Here is a 22151-nt window from a genome sequence, read left to right as displayed (position 1 = left end):
AAACATATAGAACAGGAAGAAAAAAGCCCAAGAATGCTATACTAATATATATTTACGTATTAGAGCATCTCCAGCGCAGGAGAAGAACCGGGCAAAAGGCCCCCCTTGCAAGCCCAAGCAGCTCCAGCGCTGCAGCCTGCAGCCTGGTTTGGCGTGGGTCCCACCAGCCCGGGCAAGCCCAAGGGCAGGTTTTGCCTGGGCTTCAAACCGAGTTTTGTGACGTCATGCTGACGTCACGCTGACGTCAGCGACCAAAAAAATATTTAAAAAATTTCAAAAAATATCCAAAAAATTTTCAAATTTTTTTTTTAAAATACCAAAAAATTATAGATGCTTTCCCTATAAATACATAACAATTTTATTTACTTTCTAAATTGTTTATATTTTGTTGCATAATATTTTTTTCCTTTCTTGCCTTAGACTTGCCCTAGACTTAGCCCTTGTGGGTGGAACCACAAATGCAAAGGCTGACACTATTCACGTGAATAGTGGCAGCCCTTGCTTGCCATTGCCTTAGACTTAGCCCTTGTGGGTGGAGATGCTCTTATGACCAATATATATATATATATATATATATATATATATATATATATATATATATATATATATATATATATATATATATATATATATTTATAATTTAATAATAAAATTATGTGATTTAAAATAACTTTTCAATTATATATATTTTTAATTGTTGTATTCTTGACGTATCGTATCTTAGTTTTTAGAGATCTATCGTATCCCCATGTCGTATCGTGTCGTATCATCAAATCGTCGTATTCGTATCTATGCTTCATAGCTGATAACTCACTGACGAGTCGCTGGCACTAAAGAAAATATCCCTGGTTATCAGTCAGGAGACGGCTTTTTTAGCCCGATTAGTGGCTTGTCTTGATGACAGATTGGTCCATTTTGCCCCCTATTCCTATATCTTTTTATCCTTAAACCATGGAAAATCCCTCTCCACTAATCACAGCTATTGCCCTTCTTCTCTCTGTTTGCAGTCCCGGAAGAAGATGAAGCATTCTTCAATCTTGACAGGCCTCAACGGGCTCGAGACGATGCGAAAAGCTGGGATCTCATCCTCCAGAAATGTTAATTTATCTAATCCAAGTTTAGGGAAATACCATTGCAGTCATATTTGGATCATCCAAATGGGACCACAGTCATTCAGGTCCATTGATTTTGTGGTGATCTGATGGAGGAAATGGTAAATTGAGGCCAACATGAATGGGCATGTGGCTACATTATCTTCATTGTGTAAGGTTTTTGCCAGATGCATATACTCGCCCGTTACAAATCCTTCAAGCAAGGGAAGACAAACTTGTTTAGCCAAAATAGCAAGAACATCACATGTTCCTGCTCCTCATCTAGCATATTCTGATAGGACAGCATAAACATAGAATATTTCATATTCCTTAGTATTTCTGTTTTGGTAGCACGGATCGGAGTCTTCATTTTTCTCCCATTTCTCTAATAATCCCCGAGAACGTCTATGTTTACTCCATGGAAACGAAACCCAAATAGGGATGCCATATCCAAAATTGTGGGAGTCATAGGCCCTAGCCCGAAGTCAAAGGTTTTGGAAGTATTATTCCAATAGTAGATGGCGGCACTTTGCAGAGGCACATTCAATCTTATACTCTCCTTTGCCCTACCATTTCCATGGTCTTTTGGTTCTTGAGTGAGCCCACTGTAGCATATAACTTGCACTCGTGTTTGCTATCTTTAGTCGCCTTTTTAATATTTGATTTTCTGTCAGCATCCAAGTCCTAAAAGTATACGATTTTGCCCTACTATTTCCATGGTCGCCAGTTCGGACTTTTATGTCCCATTGGGTCATCCTCTTCTTCTTCCTCTTCATTTCCCTCTTCCTTTTCCTCTTCCTCTACATCTTCCTCTCCCTGACCCTCTCCCTCTCCTTATACTCCCTTCTTTTCCTTATAGTGACACTGAACAAGAGCATAAATTTGATCTTCGGACGTCACATACACCAAAACATTTCTCAAGGTCCTCCATTCTCTTCCCGAAGACACAGACTCCCTCGCACATAAACTTTGGTTCATAAGAAGAATAGATCACGCCAAGAATCTAGCACTATCAAAATCTCGAACCTTAATCGACTCGGAAAAACCCTAGCAGACTCATTTCTTTCAAAAACCCTCTAAGTTTTTGTAACATTGTAGCGTCTGGCCCGTCAACGAATCAAGACAATTAATTGGAAATATCTCCAACTTTAAATCAAAGCAGTTTACATATTGATTTAGTGAAGTTGACATGCAAGTTCAAAAAAACTCAATTTTTTAAAAATAAATATTTTCCTTATATCTATAACCTTCAATTTCTGAATTTTTAACTAATATCTTGGGTTTGGTTAAGTTCTCACATCTCTTTTCTAGGTTTCAATTCAAGTACAAAAACGAAACAAACATATCATTACTACCATATGGACATATTTCGGTGGATTTATGGATGTGGATTGTAACTAGTTTCACCGAACCAAACGTACATAAACTTAAGGAGAAAAGTATAATACAAACTTGAGTAGACTGAAAACTTAAGCAAAAAAGGAAAATACAAATCTAAACCAACGAAACTAAATTAGACATCTAATAGTACAAGGAAGAGAAACCTAGAACATATTACTCCCCCAAACCTAGCTAGCCAACTCACTTCTTGAGTGAGCCCACTGTAGCATATAACTTGCACTCGTGTTTGCTATCCTTAGTCGCTTTCTTAATATTTGATTTTCTGTCAGCATCCAAGTTCTAAAAGTATACAATTTTGCCCTACCATTTCCATGGTCACCAGTTCGGACTTTTATGTCCCATTGGGTCATCCTCTTCTTCTTCCTCTTCATTTCCCTCTTCCTTTTCCTCTTCCTCTACATCTTCCTCTCCCTCTCTTTATACTCCCTTCTTTTCCTTATAGTAACACCGAACAAGAGCATGAATTTGATCTTTGGACGTCACATACACCAAAATATTTCTCAAGGTCCTCCATTCTCTTCCCGAAGACACAGACTCCCTCGCACATAAACTTTGTTTCCCGAAGACACAGACTCCCTCGCACATAACCTACAATATATTACTCCTCCAAACCTAGCTAGCCCATTCACTTCTTGACTGAGCCCATTGTAGCATATAACTTGCACTTCTGTTTGCTATCATTATCCGCCTTCTTAATATTTGATTTTTTGTCAGCATCCAAGTCCTAAAAGTATACGATTTTGCCATGCCATTTCTATTTTCGTCAATCTAGCCTTTTATGTCCTGTTGGGTCGTCCTCTTCTTCTTCCTTGTTAAGCTCATAATTTCATACATATACATGCCCAATTTACTTACTTCTTTTGCTTAGTTCCTATAATTCTAAGTTATTTCCCTCCCTTTGTGTGTTTTGTAGGCCAATAGAGCAAGAGAGCATAATTCATGCAATTCAAGCATGTTAAGGCCTAATTTGGATGAATGGAAGAAGAGCTTAAAGACAAACTCATTTTTCCTACAGCCTCTTGCCAGTCCAGTTTCGTGGGTCATATTGCAAGCTTTGTTTCAGCAATCTACACAGCTCGGATGAGGCAGCATTCTTCATGAAAGTTGTTCCAATGGGTGTGTACTATAACATATCCACAATTCAGCCCCATTGGATAAATATGGAGTCTGTTACCTAGCAAACACAGAGCCATGCTCAGGATGGATTTTATCAGCGCGCAAAATGAGTTAGCAATTTGTTTTGGCCTTAACTTCCTCCTCCGACCTTGGATTGGCCCGAATGATATATGGCTGGAAAGAAGACATTCTGAACTTCAAGTTTGAGTGCTTAAAGTCTTAATTTGCTTAAGGGAAGCCCAATTCGTTAGCCCTTGAAGTTGCTGGTCATGCTGACCTCAGGATGAGCTATTGTTTCTGGTTGGAAGCTTGGTCATGGTGACATGAAGATGAGCTAGGGCTGCTGGTGGGATTTATTGGTGAAGTGCATCAACCAATTCAGATTTTATATTGCAAGTGTTGTATGCATTAGTGAAGTGCATCAACCAATTTAGATTGTATAATGCAAGTGTTGAATGCATTAGCCATATTGAATTCAGATTTATCACTCCCCTCTCCCTATAAATACCACATCCATTCCACATTCAAGACACAACAAATCTTGGGATTCACAACCCCACAATTCACTCCAACCATCCTTAAACACTCTCACAATCCCAAACACTCCAACAATCACCAAAACAACTCCAGCAAACTTCTCTTCCATTTCCCTACGAATTTCATCTTCCTTAGCCATCACCACTCACTCAAACTCATCCCAAATCACTTCCATATCCTTCATACATCTTTCTAGAAGTGTGGAAGCTCTTGGAGAAGCATTAGAAGTGGAGAAGCACTTGGAGAAGCCTTGGACACCACAAGAACTTCAGAAAAAGGGTTTTTCTACTCTTATTGCATTCATTATGTTTTCTCATTTCTGTTCAAGTCTCTTTTCCATTATGAGTAGCTAAATCCATAACTAGGGCTTCGATGTAACATAACATGAATATTCTGGGTTTATAAGTTTGGAGTTTCAAGTTTGATTCATGATTCATGTTCTTATTCATTATGCTTATAAGTTAACATGCTTGTTTGAATGATTGATCACCATTAGAACTTGTTTGTTAACTATCTTGGTTTGAATTAAGAGTATACACCATGCTTTAATTTGAATTGAACTATGAATAGGAAGAGTATGTATGGACATTCGACAACAGGGATTAGATACATACTTGGTTGTTTAAAATGTTCTTCTATGCTTAATGGGTTCCTAATGCTTAATTTTAGGTTAGACAACAAATGATCAAATTAGGGAATTAGGAACACAAGGTTAGGACCAAACACCATGGCCTAATCATACTTTAGCTAGAATCAATCTTTGAATCTGAATTAGACTTGTTACTTGAATCTTTATAACCCAGAATTGAATTGTTATGGTGATTCGAATGCCCTAGTCTCAAAATCTGTTTTCCAACTCTTAAAACCACTCTTTGTTACATTTGTTTACTTGTTTTTGTTTGCAATTTCATTTTGCTTCTTTTGTTCAACAATCACAACCACTCTTGTTCTAAATTCTGTTTTAGACATAACCTCCTACTTTCTTGAATTTGGTAATCTAAGTACATAACTAGTTTTAACTTCTCAGTCTTCGTGGGTACGACCTCGTACTTGTCTTGCTATACTACTAATTGCCCCGTACAATTGCGAGTTAACATAATATTAACAACATTCCTCTTCCTCTCTTATTGTTCTTCAACACATCTTTGAATGTGTTCATGTTTTCAGCGTACATAGCTGTATTTACTATCCTTAGTCACCTTCTTAATATTTTATTTTTTGTCAGCATCCAAGTACTCAGAGTATACGATTTTGCCCTGCCATTTCCATTGTCGCAAGTTCGGACTTTTATGTCCCATTGGGTCATCCTCTTCTTCTTCCTCTCCCTCTTCCTTATCATTTCCTTCTTCCTCTTCCTCTTAATCTCCCTCTCCTTATCCTCCCTCATTTTCCTTATAGTGACACCGACCAAGATCAAGAACTTGGTCTTTAGAGGTCATATACGCTATGTCCTGATTGTTAAATATTTTTTAGTGTGGCCTTCCGTTATTGTTCGACTCTTAAATGTCGACATTTAGTTCTTGAGTGAGCCCACTGTAGCATATAACTTGCACTCGTGTTTGCTATCCTTAGTCGCCTTCTTAATATTTAATTTTCTGTCAGCATCCAAGTCCTAAAAGTATACGATTTTGCCCTACCATTTCCATGGTCGCCAGTTCGGACTTTTATGTCCCATTAGGTTATCCTCTTCTTCTTCCTCTTCATTTCCCTCTTCCTCTACATCTTCCTCTCCCTCACCCTTTCCCTATCCTTATACTCCCTTCTTTTCCTTATAGTGACACTGAACAAGAGCATAAATTTGATCTTTGGACGTCACATACACCAAAACATTTCTCAAGGTCCTCCATTTTCTTCCCGAAGACACAGACTCCCTCGCACATAAACTTTGGTTCATAAGAAGAATAGATCACGCCAAGAATCTAGCACCATCAAAATCTCAAACCTTAATCGACTCGGAAAAACCCTAGCAGACTCATTTCTTTCGAAAACCCTCTAAGTTTTTGTAACATTGTAGCGTCTGGCCCGTCAACGAATCAAGACAATTAATTGGAAATATCTCCAACTTTAAATCAAAGCAGCTTACATATTAGTTTAGTAAAGTTGACATGCAAGTTCAGAAAAACTCAATTTTTAAAAAATAAATATTTTCCTTATGTCTATAACCTTCAATTTTTGAATTTTTAACTAATATCTTGGGTTTGGTTATGTTCTCACATCTCTTTTTTAGGTTTCAATTCAAGTACAAAAACGAAAAAAACATATCATTACTTGCATATGGACATATTTCGGTGGATTTATGGATGTGGATTGTAACTAGTTTCACCGAACCAAACGTACATAAACTTAAGGAGAAAAGTATAATACAAACTTGAGTAGACTGAAAACTTAAGCAAAAAAGGAAAATACAAATCTAAACCAACGAAACTAAATTAGACATCTAATAGTACAAGGAAGAGAAACCTAGAACATATTACTCCCCCAAACCTAGCTAGCCAACTCACTTCTTGAGTGAGCCCACTGTAGCATATAACTTGCACTCGTGTTTGCTATCCTTAGTCGCTTTCTTAATATTTGATTTTCTGTCAGCATCCAAGTTCTAAAAGTATACAATTTTGCCCTACCATTTCCATGGTCACCAGTTCGGACTTTTATGTCCCATTGGGTCATCCTCTTCTTCTTCCTCTTCATTTCCCTCTTCCTTTTCCTCTTCCTCTACATCTTCCTCTCCCTCTCTTTATACTCCCTTCTTTTCCTTATAGTAACACCGAACAAGAGCATGAATTTGATCTTTGGACGTCACATACACCAAAATATTTCTCAAGGTCCTCCATTCTCTTCCCGAAGACACAGACTCCCTCGCACATAAACTTTGTTTCCCGAAGACACAGACTCCCTCGCACATAACCTACAATATATTACTCCTCCAAACCTAGCTAGCCCATTCACTTCTTGACTGAGCCCATTGTAGCATATAACTTGCACTTCTGTTTGCTATCATTATCCGCCTTCTTAATATTTGATTTTTTGTCAGCATCCAAGTCCTAAAAGTATACGATTTTGCCATGCCATTTCTATTTTCGTCAATCTAGCCTTTTATGTTCTGTTGGGTCGTCCTCTTCTTCTTCCTCTTCCTCCTTATAGTGACACCAAGTTGTTGCTCTTGGTCGGTGTCACTATAAGGAAAAGAAGGGAGGAGAGGGAGAGGAAGAGGGAGAGGGAGTTCAAGAGGAAGAGGAAGAGGAAGAGGGAGTTGAAGAGGAAGAGGAAGAAGAGGAAGAGGAAGAAGAGGAAGAAGAGGAAGAAGAGGATGACCCACTAGGTTGAATGTCGACCGATGATTCTCTTCTTGTTGTTCAACGCATTTTGGGATGCTTTCACATTCTCAGCGGACGTAGCTTCGGGCACGTTGTGCTTCACGGCATTGAGAAGTGGACGGCAAAGTCGGCCAAAAGGTCCTACCATTTGAGAAAGCAAAGAGACAACAATAAAATGTAAGAAGATTAAAAAAGCAAGTCTTTGACTTGAACAGAAAGTGGGAGAAGAGGAGGATATCTTAGTAGCTGGGAATGGAAGAGGAAGAAGAGACAACAATAAAATGTAAGAAGATTAAAAAAGCAAGTATTTGACTTGAGCAGAAAGTGGGAGAAGAGAAGGATATCTTAGTAGCTAGGAGTGGAAGAGGAAGAAGAGACGATAGTATATATAGACAGATTACTGGTTGTTTCTAACTTGGGCCAAAATTCTTGGCCGGCCCAATTTCTAGCTTGGGCTTTTTTTTTTCCTCCTCAAAGCTTGGTTAGACTCTCACTGACCATTTCTTTCTTAATTATTCATAAGGCAATTAGACGAGATCAAAGCTAGGAGTTGATCATATCTTTTCGTTTCAGCGTCCCACCTCCCCACCTCCCCCACTCCCTCAGTACTCTTTTTCTAACACGACACAAAATTTAATTTATAATATGTGAAATGAAAGTCACTTTATCTGTGATTTTGGTTAAAAATTGTACCTTAAGCATAATTTAGTTATTTTATTAGTTTTTTGAAAAATTCCAATTAATTCGAGACAGTAAAAAATAGAAAATAATCCATCCAGTATTAAAAGCCAGAGATATGAGATCTCTCTTAAAACTGGTCGTATGTTTAGAGTATTCAACTTTATGTGAGATCTCTCTTAAAACTTGCCGTATATTAAAAGCAAGAGATACCAGATTTCGACTTAAAAAGAAAAATGATTCAACTTTATGTCACTATTTACCAAACAAATTAATGTGGAAGATTTGTTCAAAATGGAAAAGTCTTAAATTGGAATTTATGTAAGTAAGTATAATAATAAATGAAGCTATCACAATGTGTAATTAGTTGTACCTACTAGATAGGAACGCGCAATAAATCCTCATGAGTCATGACAGAGAAAAGAAAAATAGAAAAACTTTTGAACTCTCCCTCCATCACTCTAGCCTCTATTTCTATTGAAAACATTTCATAGAAAAGAAACTCGTATAGTAAAGCTATATTTTGTCAAATTCCTTGCAAATCTAAAGCAACAACCAAACTAAAGCAAACAACTCCTAGTACAATGAAGACAAACATACAACATGTTACTACCCCCAAACCCAGTTAAGCTAGCCCACTCACTTTTTGAGTGAGTCCACCGTCTTATATCCCTCCCACTCTATTTTCACCTTATCAGCCGCGTCCTCAATACTTGATCTTGTGGAACCATCCAAGTCATTGGAGTAGACGATTTTCCCCTGCCATTTCCATTTTTTTTTGCTTTTTAGGGAAAGCTTGGTTGGCTCTACTTATGAGTTATAATTTATGGTTCGTTAGCACATATAAAAGTACTGTATCTTTCCAAAAGAAAAAAATTTGTTTATTTACTATGCCCTCTTAAATCCAAAGACAAATTGGTATCACAAACAATCTTTTTAGGGAAAGCTTGGTTGGCTCTACTTATAAGTTATGAGAAGATTTCCACATTTAGAAAAATGGCAACATCCACTTAAGTGCTAAGGTGGCTTTGCAAGGGGAGTGGCAGCTGCCAATGAAGCCAGGGGTAGGCAACAGTAAGTTTGGAGCTTTTAATTACTGGTCAAATTCTAATGAAGACCCTTGCATGCATTAATTATGGAATTAATATTCAAGACACATGTGATGAATAAATAACCAAGTGTTGCTGTAAAAGTCCAATGAATCATTCAGTAACGTTTACATGCTCGTTTCTCATTTCTAACTTGGGCCAAAATTCTTGGCTGGCCCAATTTCTAGCTTGGGCTTTTATTTTTTTCTCCTCAAAGCTTGGTTAGACTCTCACTGACCATTTCTTTCTTAATTATTTATAAGGCAATTAGACGGGATCAAAGCTAGGAGTTGATCATATCTTGTCGTTTCAGCACCCCACCTCCCCCCACTCCCTCAGTACTCTTTTTTCTAACATGACACAAAATTTAATTTATAATCTGTGAAATGAAAGTCACTTTATCTATGATTTTGGTTATGCTTCTAGTTTCAACCACATGCCTTGCCTTATAGAGTTGGGGATATACCCTATAAGGCATAATGAACACCTTTCATGAAGGATAAAACTTGAATTGAGCACTAGAAGCCTGTCCGATTTGTGCCCGATGAAATAACATTTTGCTGCTGCTGATGTGCTTCTGGTGTTTTCAGGCCTGAGAATTCCACATTTATCCAAATGACTCCAAATTCTTACCATATTATCCTCATTTAATTTTTAATTTCAATTCTTAATATTTGCATTAACCAAGGACATTTTCTGATATTTTGAATGTTTCACCATTCTCTGCCTCAATGCAACTCTCTATCTATCTATCTAAAATATATCATTAGGAACTTAACCAAGGTGTATTGGGGTTTATTTATATTGGCTTCTCTTGGTCTTAACCAAGCTATATTAGGAACTTACTTAACCAAGCTATATCAATTTAAGTTGCTGAATTTTGGTCATGCAGGTTGTTGGTTCAATTGGGGCTTTGTTTTCTGTCTTTAGCCAAACTTTGGCCAAAAGCAAGTTTGGGCCCAGCAACCTTATAAAATAAAGTACCAAGTTTATTTTATCTTCTTGTAGGAATCTAAACAAATAAATTTAAATATATCTACAAAATATAAGAGAAAGAATTGGTACCTTTGGAATAGCAAGGAAATCAAGAATTCCAAGGAGATCAGTGATAAGGTCTTCTCGGGCCTTGTACGAGAGAGACACATGTCATTTCTCTTTATTTATTTTTTTATAAAAATAAGACAATTCAAAAAATTAAATTAAAGATACATCAAAAATTGATATAAACTTCTGACCTTCGATTATGGAGGTCTAAAATCGCTATTCCACATATTTGAGTTCATTTTAATCATTGAATCAAATAAACAAGAGCGTTAGGTGATAGAAATTGGAGATCCCAACAAATATATCTGCAAAATATAAGAGAGAATGAAGTTGGTACCTTAGGAATAGCAAGGAAATCAAGAACTTCAAGGAGGTCAGTGATAAGGTCACGGTAGGAGGTCTTATCGGGTTGGGGAGGCAGCACAGACGGAGCTACTCTAGTGCTTGGGATGGCCTGAATTAAAAAGAAATGATTTGTCCAATTGAACAAGCGCAAGTATTCTCCCAATGTAACTTCTTTTTTTTTTTTGGTTGAAATCATATCTCATTTCATTAAAACGCCAAATAGGCAGGTGTAAAAAGCACAAACCAAAGGCACAACAGAACCGTAACATAACCAGGAAAGAACAACTAAACTCAAACCAAGTCTAGAACAAAGTTCTCATACCTAGTACAATAACAAAAATAACTCAAAATAAAACAACACACGTAACCTTAAAGCCAAACTTTAAGTACTCTACTCGTCTGGCTATGCTTTTCATTTTATGATGGAAATCCTATAACATGAATTGAAGTGCTTGACCCCAAAAAGGAAGAAGATATATTTATTCAAAAACTCATATATAGCTTATTTGGAGAGAAAAATCCAAAACTAGTCATTTGTCATCTTCTAATTGGTTCTTAGTGTGTTAAAATTTTATAAGAATCAATTAGAAAATAACAAGTGTTTAGTTTTGGATTTTTCACTCTAAAGAAGCTTTTAGGCTTTTGTATATTATATCATGCTAAAATGAGTTTATTAGTAAAATCATAAATAAATAAAGTTTAATTGAATTGGCAGCCAAAAAGTAATGGAGGACAATAATCAGATATCATTAGTGACCACATAGGGGTAAATTGTTTCATGTTGTTGAACAGACCAAACTCCTATTTTCCTTGGGGGAGAAGCACAACGGATCTCCATGTGCCTGTGTTGCTTGAGACAATGGGTATTGTTTACACCATAATCAACCGAGCATGTCCAGCCTCAAAACAACTAGCACCAAGGCAGACACGCCTTCTCCCCTTCCAAAGGAAGACACTCTTCCAAGGTGCCAGACACTTGCCGAAGCTCCCAACTGCCGAAGCTCCCAATTGCCAAACCTAATCTCCATGACACATGTCACCACCACAGCGACTTGCACAAAGTCCAACATCGGAAATCTACACAAACCTCCCACTTTTACTTCCCTATAAATAGGGAACAGTTCCCTAGATAAAAGGGGGGTAACTAATTTCTTACCTTTACTGTTACTCTGCCAAAGTTACTACTTATAGCTGACTTAAGCATCGGAGAGCCTTCGGCCGGCACCACACCGGTGTCCGAAGCTTAACAACTGCTTCTCCTACTTTGTCTTCTGCAGGGTACCCAGCTACCGAAGGTCCTAGCCCTTTTTCCCTGCTGAAGGCGATCCCCTTCTCTCTAAGTTGACCCTCTCCCATTTTGAGCATCAACAGTTTGGCGCCGTCTGTGGGAAACGACTTCTGAATCCCCAACTCCCTCTACCAGCCCAGCTGGCTCCTTCTCCTATCAGGCCCCGTCGCCTCTTCCTCACTCCACACTCCACTATGGCGAGCGAGGCTAGCCATGATACCCAGCATCACACACCCCGTGGGGATTCCTCCCGAAAGAAACTTTCGGCAGAGGTGGAACGCCTCCGCGCTAGCGTCGCCAAGATGTCGGAAAACTACGAGCATCTTCGCACCAAGAATGTTGAGCTGGAGCACGATTGTCGAGCCCTGAAGCGCAATATGGAGGGTACTCGCCACCACTTCACCCAGCAGGACCATACCCAGGACATTGGGCACACAATGCCGAACCAACATGCCCTCTCCCGTCATAGCGCCCCCATTCAGTCTAGGCCTAACAAAGGCAAAGGCCATCTTCATCCGGAGATAACCAAGTCGCGACCCCTCCACATCTCCCCACCGAAGGATCGGCCCCATAGCCCAACCAAAATCTACAAAGATTGCAGGGACCGTATCTCAGAGAGGCAGAAGAAGCCTATCCCCATCAATGTCGACCTCAGTGACCCAAGGGTGGCACACCTCGGTCCCCTGCCGAAGCCAACCGGCGTGCCTACCCAAGAAGGAGTTGGGGACTCAGACAACTGGGAACCTTACAACCCCGAGGATTGGGAGCCCTGCCATTCCGGGGACTGGGAGCCCTACCATTCCGAAGACTTCAAGCAATGGGAGGATTACCCTCCCCAACCCACCCAACACTTCAGGTCTTCGGCACCCAATGCTCTTCCGCATGCTGACCCAGCCATGCGTCTTCTCTTTGAAAAGGTCGGTGTCTGGGTAGTGAGCAACACCGCAGCCACCAGCCCCTCTTGGCTAAACCAGGCCCTGGGCCCTTTACCGAACGTATCCTCAATTATCATCAGGAGAAGGACATTCAGCCACTTCGTATTGCCTCCTACGCAAGCATAGAGGACCCCTCACCCATATCCATTCCTTCCAGTCCGCCCTCGGATGCAAGGGCCTTAGTGACGAGGGCATGTGTCTCCTTTTCCCTTTTACCCTCAGTGGCGCAGCTCTGAATTGGTTCTACAGGTTGAACCCCCGCACTATCATGGACCATTTCATGATCTAGACCGATCGCTTATACTCCGCGGACGACTTATACATGCTTCGTCAGGGTGAGGACGAACCCCTTCGGGAGTACGTAGCCCGCTTCAGCCATGAGTATTCTCGTTGCCCAGATACCGATGATCGGGCTGCCTTCGACGCTTTCAAGAGTGGCCTCCGCAAGTCCAACTTCTGTTACCTGGTCCACAGCAACCAATGGAACACCTACGCCGAACTGATGAAGCAGGCCGTTGTCCATGCAAATGCTGAGTACTTTAATTCTAAGCGTGGCTCGGCTGCCCCGGCACGTGGGGTTCCTGTTAATCCCCCACCTGCTTCGACACCCAACCTAGCCCCGCCTCAATATTCTGCTCCCACCCAAGCCAACCAGGGTACCCAGCACCAAAAGAGGTAGGATGGCTACTAGCACACCTTCAGCGACAGGAAGCGTGGCAGACATGGCAACCATCCCCAGTCCAGCGGAGGCAACCACCCCAGGACAGGTGATCGGGCTCTACTCCCCTTCACACCCAAGCCTAGGTTCGAGGTCTTCACCACCCTCAACACCACCTATGATAATGTCCTTGTGCACGAGGCACCAATGATACCCAAGCCCCCCCCCCCCCCCCAAGACGACCAACCAACAAGCCTATACCAAATGCAGGTGTCTTCTGTCGCTTTCATCAGTTCGGTGGCCATGACACTGAATCGTGTATTACCTTGCGCAACATCATTGAGGGACTCATCCGTGAAGGGAAGCTGGATAAATATGTGCACAATCTCCCACCCCCACCTAACCCTCACCAATGGCAGATCAACATGATCTCTACCATTAGTGGTGGTCCAACATTAAACCTGAATTGGAGGAACAACCTGGTTGTTTTCATCTTCACTTTTGTCAGCAGGCAAGATCAGCTTTCTTCTCTTATCTGGTCTCACCTCTACTGACAAAACAGAAACAAAATATCAAAGCATTTGGTGTTTGTCAGGAAAATAATTAAGCCAAAGCAAGCAGATTTTCATACCTGCAGTTGGAACAAGATCGGGGAGATCCCCTTTAGCCCCCTGTTCTGCAACATCCTGGCTTATCTCGATTGAGTCATTGGATGGAAGTTTAACATCTGGAACTTTTTGTGTCCTAGTAAGAGGAATTTCTTCTTCCTCTTCCAATTCCTCTTCAGTAAAAGAAAGCTGCACTGGAACTTTGGAAGCTAAGACCGATGTTGAGGGCTGGGAAGTAGATGCTTGAATGACTGGTTTTTCTTCCTCCTCTTCATCATCAGAAAAACCATCAGAAATGATTAGTGAGGCTGCAGGTTCATCTAAAAAGAAATCAATGTCAATTGTGGCAACAAACAACTCAACTATCACCAATATACTAGAGATCGAAAACTTACCCGATGTTCGATGGTCAGCCCCTTGAGGACCTAAGTGAGTTTCTGTCAAATACCAATAACAATCCAGATTGTTAGATTTGGTAATTTCAGCCATTCTAAGGAACAATGAACTCAGAAGATTGAGAAGTTACCTGTTAAGTATATGCTCCCTATGCACTTCAACATGCCAAGTAGTGATTACTCTTCGAGGTCTGTCAAACACTGGATGAAGGGACAGTCGTTATAGACTATGGCATGAAAGAGCTTGGCACTCTCTGGGAACCAAGTGTCCACCCTGGTGCACCAAAACTCATGGAAGGTGTTGGTTTGCAGCAGCGCTGGTTGATAAGAATGGACACTTTTGCCACGGATGAATTTTCTCCATGCCGATTTATCTTCACAATCTCATGGAGAAGCAAAACTATTTTTCTCCAAGAGCTTCCCCGATTCACACTTCCATACTGCAATTCTGGAATTGCCTGAATCATTCCGTTTTTGGTACTCTCTTCAACTCCATACCCAACTCAATTCAAATATTGAGTCACCCAAAAACAAGAAAGATTGAAACTTTTGGCTGGATATTTGTGAACTGAAAAAGAAGAAAAGGAAAAAGAAGAAGGTGAATAGTGTTGCCGCAGTGCTGTGCAAGCGTGAGGAAGACGAAGAAGAAGGGGTGATGGGGGCTGCGGCGCTGTTCGATATGACTCATCGGCCTAATTTTTTCATGGCCTTTCTTTTAACACATCAAGTGTACGACGTCGTTGGCTAAAACCATATTTTTCTTAAACATAGATATGTTTGTTGTAAAGTCTTGAGTGGAGCCCATACATTTGGAAATAATGAAGAATATCATGATTGAAAGTCTTGTGGAAGTGGAATCCACATATTGGAGGACATTATTGCACATCCACGGGAAGCCAAGAGACTTTGCCTATAAGTGGACTTCCTCCCTTCATTGTAATACACAGAACAAAGATTCAATAAAACATCAGATTTCTATTATAGCTTAATTTCTGTTTTGGGGTGGTGCAAATCCACCCAATATGGGCACTTTATGAAAATCACGGCCAGGCTAAAGGAACTTGGTGGCTAAGATTTGGGGCCCAGCTTGAAGGAGCTTCGTGGCCGAGATTGGAAGCACGAATTGAAGGATATTATGGCCGGATATGCCCAAAGGAAGTGCGGCTGGGATTGTGCCTAAAGGAAGTGCGACCGTGTTTTTGGGCAAAGGAAGTGGGCCGGGTTCTTGGGCAAAGGAAGTGCGGCCGGGTTCTTGAGCAAAGGAGTGGTGGCCGAGTCTTTAAGTTGGATGAGGTGCGGCCGAGAATTCCTAGTGGCCGGATTCCTAGCGGCCAAAGAATTCCTAGCGGCGGAATTCCTAGCCGAGAAATCTTAGCGGCCGAGGTGCTTTCTCAAAAAAGGTGGCCGAGGTGCTTTCTCAAAAAGGTGGCCGAGGTGTTTTCTTCAAAGGCCATGGTGCCTTCTCAAAAATTTGGTTGGGCGCTTCCCTTTGCAAAAGTGATTGAGCATATCTTTGCAAAAAAGTGGCCGAGCATATCCTTCTCAAAAAGTTGGGCCGGGCACTCCTTAAATACCTCGGTCAGCCACTCTTCTTGCAAAAAGTTGGGCAGGGGCGGATTTTCTTCTTGCTCACCCGGGCGCCCTTCTCGCAACACTTGGGCAAGCAAAGTTGGGCCGAGGGAGTTTAAGTTCGGCGGGAGGTATTTCCGCAGAGGGAATTTAAGTTTGGCGGGAGGTATTTCAGCCGAAGAAGTCGAAGTTCGGCTGGAGGTGTGTCCACCGAGTTCTCAATATTAGTCCAACGTGGGGCCAAGCCCAACATCCAAATCTTTGGAGTTCCCATACCACCCACTTTGGCGGATGGTCAGCCAACTCTAGAATTCTAAAAGCTCAAAGGGCACGAGATGAAATCTCAGAGGTCCATGCCCAAGCTACGGATTCACGCCCAAGATTTCCGAAGGATTATGTGCACGTGACGAAGGCCTCACAAGGAAAGAAATCAAGGAGGTTGATGACGATTCAAAATGTTCCAAAGCAAGGAAGAATCGAGCATGTTAAAATATCTCCATCATTGCGATCCCACGGATTTAGGGGGGCTTCGAAAGGAAAGATTTTAAAGAAGAGTTGACACTTGGCCATTCAATGGCCAGCCCATGGGCCAATGGACGCCCTATATAAACTTCACCAAACGAAGACAGAAGACACACAACATCAGACAAACAAACAAATTTTTTGTCTCGCACTTTTCTTTTCCTAGACTTAGGATTTTACTCTTCATGCACCTAGTATAGCGAGTTCTTCCTTTTCTTAGTGTAAGTTTAAATTTTCGTTCAATTTATATTTTCTTGTCATTTAAATACAAGTTTATTTCAATTGCTTTACTTTTTATTGTTATCGCACTTCAATTAAGTTTAATTTCAAGTTCATTTTACTTTATCGTTCTTATCGCTTTCATTTTGTTCTTGCTTTATTTATTGCTTTGATTCATTTTATCGCACTTTAATTCTCGTCTTTACGTTCTTTATCTTTCGCACTTTACTTTACGCATTTGTCTTTAAATTGTATTTAAGTTTAAGCACTTTTACTTTACGCACGTATTCTTCGTTTCATTACGTTTCACCTTCAATCTTCATCTCCACCCACTCCACATCATTTGGTTGCTCATATAAAGCCTTGACCCCGAGGTAGTGAAAGAACCTAGGCCGTGAGGAGGTTCCTTGCTTGGCCGATCAATTGCTTGGTCAGAAGTTAGAAGCGCAACACATCCATCTATTCACATTCCATTCAAGCCCAAATTCAGGGCTTGGTGGTGGCACACCCCGCACTCAAGAGAAGAATGACCAAAAGTTCCTTCCGTCGGCCACCCCGGCTGAAAAGAAGGAAACATAATTTGGCACGCCCAATGGGACACACTATATGAGCGACCGAAAGGAATGGCAACATTCCTATTAGCCGATGAGCTACAACGGCTATGATTCTTATGGCTCGAATAGCCAATCCATCGGCCAACACTATGGCCAATATAATTTTACCCATCATGGTGGGCCTAACAACCAATATGGCTCAAGTAGTTAATTTAGTTGCCAATATGGTGGGCACAACTATGTTGGCGAATTTGGTGGCCAATATGGTGGGCACAACTATGTTGGCGGATTTGGTGACCAATATGGTGGGCACACCTATATTGGCGGATATGATCTTATGAACCAAAATGGTTCGAATGATCAAAATGGCTTTGGTGGCCAAACTAATCAAATGGCGTGGGGCCAATACACTTGCCCAGATGGCCAAAATAATTCGACCAATATTTATGATCAACCTAGTTATGGCTCCCACCAAACAAATCATCTGAATGGCTATAATGGCCAAAATGTTCTTAGCATAGGTGAGAGGCCATATGTTGACCGCACGGACAAAGAACATCAAAATTTCATAAAGGAAATATCTGAAGTGAAAGATTTATTTATGGAGATGGCAGTTTCCAACGAACTTTTGATGCAATATTTGTGTGAAATATCCTTGGACTTTTGATGCCCATTGGACAAAATTCCCTCTGACTGACAGTCATTGGACTGCAATAGAGGTGGAGTCCACCAATACAATGAGGCTCACTTCTATTAGAGAGGTAATATACAATATGTTATATGGTATGCCTAGCATTTTCCTTTGCATACTCAGTTCAGTTGGCATAGTTTTCGTCCAATATTATACTAGAGGAGGAAACTATAACAAAAATATTGAGGCTAATTTTTGGTTGGAGGATTAATGATATACCTCATCGCATTTCTTATACTCTTCTAGTTTTGATTTATAATTTTTTTCTCGTGAATATAATATAAAATTTAAGTGTTATAATGTAGCATAAATATATATATTAGGGGCAGGTTTTGGGAGATAGCCCTTAGACAAAAATGGGGATGGGGATTCCTAAAATATCTTACCGAGGATGGGAGCGGGGACATAGATTGTATTGCCATACTAGACCCCAAACTAGCCCATTGCCGTCCCTTGGGAAAAAGAGTGAAAGGAAGGAGGGAGGTACTACCGTACTAGAAGCAAGCGTGAAAAGCCTAGGGTTATTTTTTTGGGGGTAGTTTTTGTGAATTAATGATTTGGCTTGTGCCACATCATTTGGAATTTATAATATCTTAATTATGTATCATCAACCACCAGATTTCGACTTAAAAAGGAAAAGGATTCAACTTTATGTCACTATTTACCAAACAAATTAATGTGGAAGATTTGTTCAAAATGTAAAAGTCGTAAATTGGAATTTATGTAAGTAGGTATAATAATAAATGAATCTATCACAATGTGTAATTAGTTGTACCTACCAGATAGAAACGCCCAGTAAATCCTCATGAGTCATGACAGAGAAAAGAAAAATAGAAAAACTTTTGAACTCTCCGCGGTGTCATCCTCTCCATCACTCTAGCCTCTATTTCTGTTGTACACCTCTCTTTTTGGTTGAAAATTGTACCTTAACACATAATTTAATTATTTAATTAGTTTTTTTTAATAAAAAAAATTACAGAAAATTACAAATATTACAATATTTAATTAGCCTCTATGTAACTACATATTTAAATGTTTTTCTATTAATATATATTATACACACCTCTATTATTATAAAGTCAAGGCATATATCTGTATATATAAAGCAAAAGGCAGAGAATGGTAAAATATTCAAAATATCATAAAATGACCTTGGTTAATACAAACATTAAGATAATTTCAATTAAGTGAGGATAATATGATAAATTCACACCTTTTCATATTTAAAAAATTAAAATTGAAAACAAAATCCGATAATAGTTCCTATTTTTATGAAACACAACTGCCCATTCTATTTTTTAATTCTAAAATATAATAAAAACAATTGCCAATGGGGTAGTTTATATAAAGGGAGAGATAAAGAACAGTAAAATATTCAAAATGAAAAAACAAAAAATTCCCTTATTTAAAAAATAAAAAACAATTAAAATATTGTATTATTTTATAAACAATTAATAAAAATTTCATGTTTCGTCTATCTTGCGAGGCACAACAAGTTTAGGGAGGGTGCATGCGTCTCTTTCACCCCTTTCCAAAAAAAAAAGAAAAAAAAAGAAGGCAAGCCGATGGGATTTGATTTGTTGCCTTTTGTTTTCTAGGACTAGACCAGTGGTGGGGGCCACTGACTCCCTATTGACTTGAGACTTGACCAACCCGGATTCGTACGGCAAAGATCTAGCCCTTAAAAACAGCCAAAATCTAAAATTGGCTGTTCAATGACAATGAAATCTAGTATAAGTAGTAAAAGGAGTCTGGGCCCACACCACACCCATTCCCTTGGTGCCCAAGTAAAACTGTAAAATTGTAAAACAAACAAGTAGGCTCTTATAAGCATCGATGATCCGATCTCCATTTCAATATTTCTTGGAATCAAAACCAACAAGGCAAAGGCAATATGAAGGCAGTGCGAGTGAATCAGATCTCCTTTCAGAAAGCATGCGGGAACCAATTTGTACAACGAATCTCTCCTCCTTTGTTGCTGCTCCTTCACCTTTGCCCACCCAATTATCCGGATCCCAAATGCCCCGACCCGGAATCCGAATACTCCCAAGCAACCCCTGCCTCGACCTCTATTTCCACCGTCCCATGGGATCAGGCATCCACTCCAAGTTGGAATTCCATGAGACTCTGATGAAGCAGCTGCTGCCGCTGGCTTGGTCCTACAATCCCCTCACCACCCTCAAGCTCATTTGCAACTTCCTAGACGACGACGGTGAAAAACGCGATAGCGAGGCCTTCTACTCCGCAGCGTTTTGGCTGCACCACAACCACCCCAAGACCCTTGCCTGCAACCTCCTGCCTATTGCAGGCGCCTGGGGCCATATTCTCCACGTTCTCGATACTCTGTCACGGGTTCTTCTACAAGGCAATGCCCAGCTGCAGGTTGATCAATACTCTATGACTTGGATCAGGAAGGACAAGAACCAAGAATTTCAGTCCAAAAAGTTCCAGATCCAGTTAACACAAAATGCAAGGAGGAGGACAACTCCTCCTAGTCCTAGACAGACTCGCCAAATCAAGGTGGAAAAAGCTAAGGAGAAAGCGAGCGCCTTGTTGAAGAGAAGGAAGACGACTGCCATGGCCAACAAGGCTGCTGACAGGTACCACGGCGACCCGGATTATAGGTTCTTGCACGACCGGGTTTCTGATCTTATGGCAGAGTGCTTGAAGCATGATATCCAACAATTCAACCAGCATCAGCAGCAGCGTCGTCAGCAAGAGCATGACCAAAAGAAAAAGAAGATGAAGACGTTGGAGTTCAACATAACCGGTGCGGCTCGTTGCTTCAAATTCGTGCCGCCCCGTACAGATCAACTGCTGTATGAAACCGTTGCAAGGAATGTTTTCTCGCCAGGAGAATTAGAATCAGAATTTTCGAACCCAATGTCTCTGCGGCGGCGGCTGCGGAAAGAGATTTTGGTGCCCTTGAGACAAGCCTTGGCGCCAGCCAACGAAGAAGGTGCCAACAAGTGGGGTTATTATCAACGTCTGGTGTACGACGGAAAGACCGATGTCTCTGATGTACTCTCTGCCTCTGCGGCTCGCAAGTATTTGGTGGCGCTGAAAAAAGCCATTGCCGCCGCCGAGTCCAAGTCCGAGTCCGTGTCCGAGAACATGATTAATGCCGGTGATGTGCTTCCACACTGGATCGTACGCTACGGAGTGGACAAAAGTGGTGGATTCGAGCGAGCGGCTGAGCTTCAGTGGAAGAGAATGGTGGAGGACGTGTACAAAAAGCAGGGGAGGCTGAACAACTGCTTGGCTGTTTGTGACGTGGCGGCGTCGGAGTCGGTGGCTCTGGGGATGTTTGTGTCTGAACTGAGCCAAGGGCCTTGGGAAGGAAAGGTGGTGAGTCACACCCAAAACCCTCAGCTGCATTTGGTACGAGGCGAAGATCTCAAGTCCAAGTTCAGCTTTATGCACAGTTTGGAGGAGCGTCAGGACTGGGAGGTTGATCTGGGGAAGGTGTATGATTTGATTCTGGAAGTGGCGGTGAATGAGAATGTGAAGGCAGAGCAGATGGTGAGGAAAGTCTTTGTGTTCACCTGCTTCAAACACTTCAGTGACGGCTGCTGGAAGCCTCGCGGCGGAGATTATGAGGAAATACAGAGGAAGTTTGAGGAGAAGGGGTATGCCGTGCCGCACTTGGTGATTTGGAATCTCATCGGTGTGGGGTATGCCCCGCTGCGTACCGGAGAGCCAGGGGTGACGTTGTTGGGTGGTTTCTCCGACGCGATGCTCAAGTCCTTCATGGAGAATGACGGTGAACTTGGCCCCGAGCAGGTCATGGAATTAGCCATCTCTCCCCAATCCTATCAAACTCTGGCTGTCTTCGACTGATTGATTTTTCTTTATAAAAATGAAAGCAGCTTGGGATTTTGATCTCTTCTCAAAACAAGTTATATGTAAACTTGTTTTTTTGTTTATTTTGTTATCAGGAACTATCAGCAACTATCAGCAACAATGCTGAATGAATTACTTGGCTTGGCAGTCTTGAAATTGATATTCCTCCTCTGCTCTGTTATCCCCTCCCCTGTTTTTTATTTTTATGACTTTTCAATTCGTATAAAAATCAACAGTTCAAAAAAAAAGGAACTC

The 22151-nt window shown here is 40.9% G+C and overlaps 1 protein-coding gene across 1 annotated transcript; it reads left to right on the top strand.

Annotated features, from left to right (window-relative positions):
• Positions 1 to 20138: 20138 nt before the first annotated feature.
• LOC110768405 (uncharacterized) lies at positions 20139 to 21893 on the top strand. Its single transcript, XM_021972137.2, has one exon. It carries the CDS (start codon positions 20139 to 20141, stop codon positions 21891 to 21893), a length of 1755 nt encoding a protein of 584 aa, XP_021827829.2.
• The last annotated feature ends 258 nt before the right edge of the window (positions 21894 to 22151 follow it).

This window comes from Prunus avium, chromosome 4 (assembly GCF_965620075.1).
Source record: "Prunus avium chromosome 4, drPruAviu1.hap1.1, whole genome shotgun sequence".
In the NCBI taxonomy this organism is placed as follows: Eukaryota; Viridiplantae; Streptophyta; class Magnoliopsida; order Rosales; family Rosaceae; genus Prunus; species Prunus avium.
This window is presented reverse-complemented; position numbering and strand designations above follow the sequence as displayed.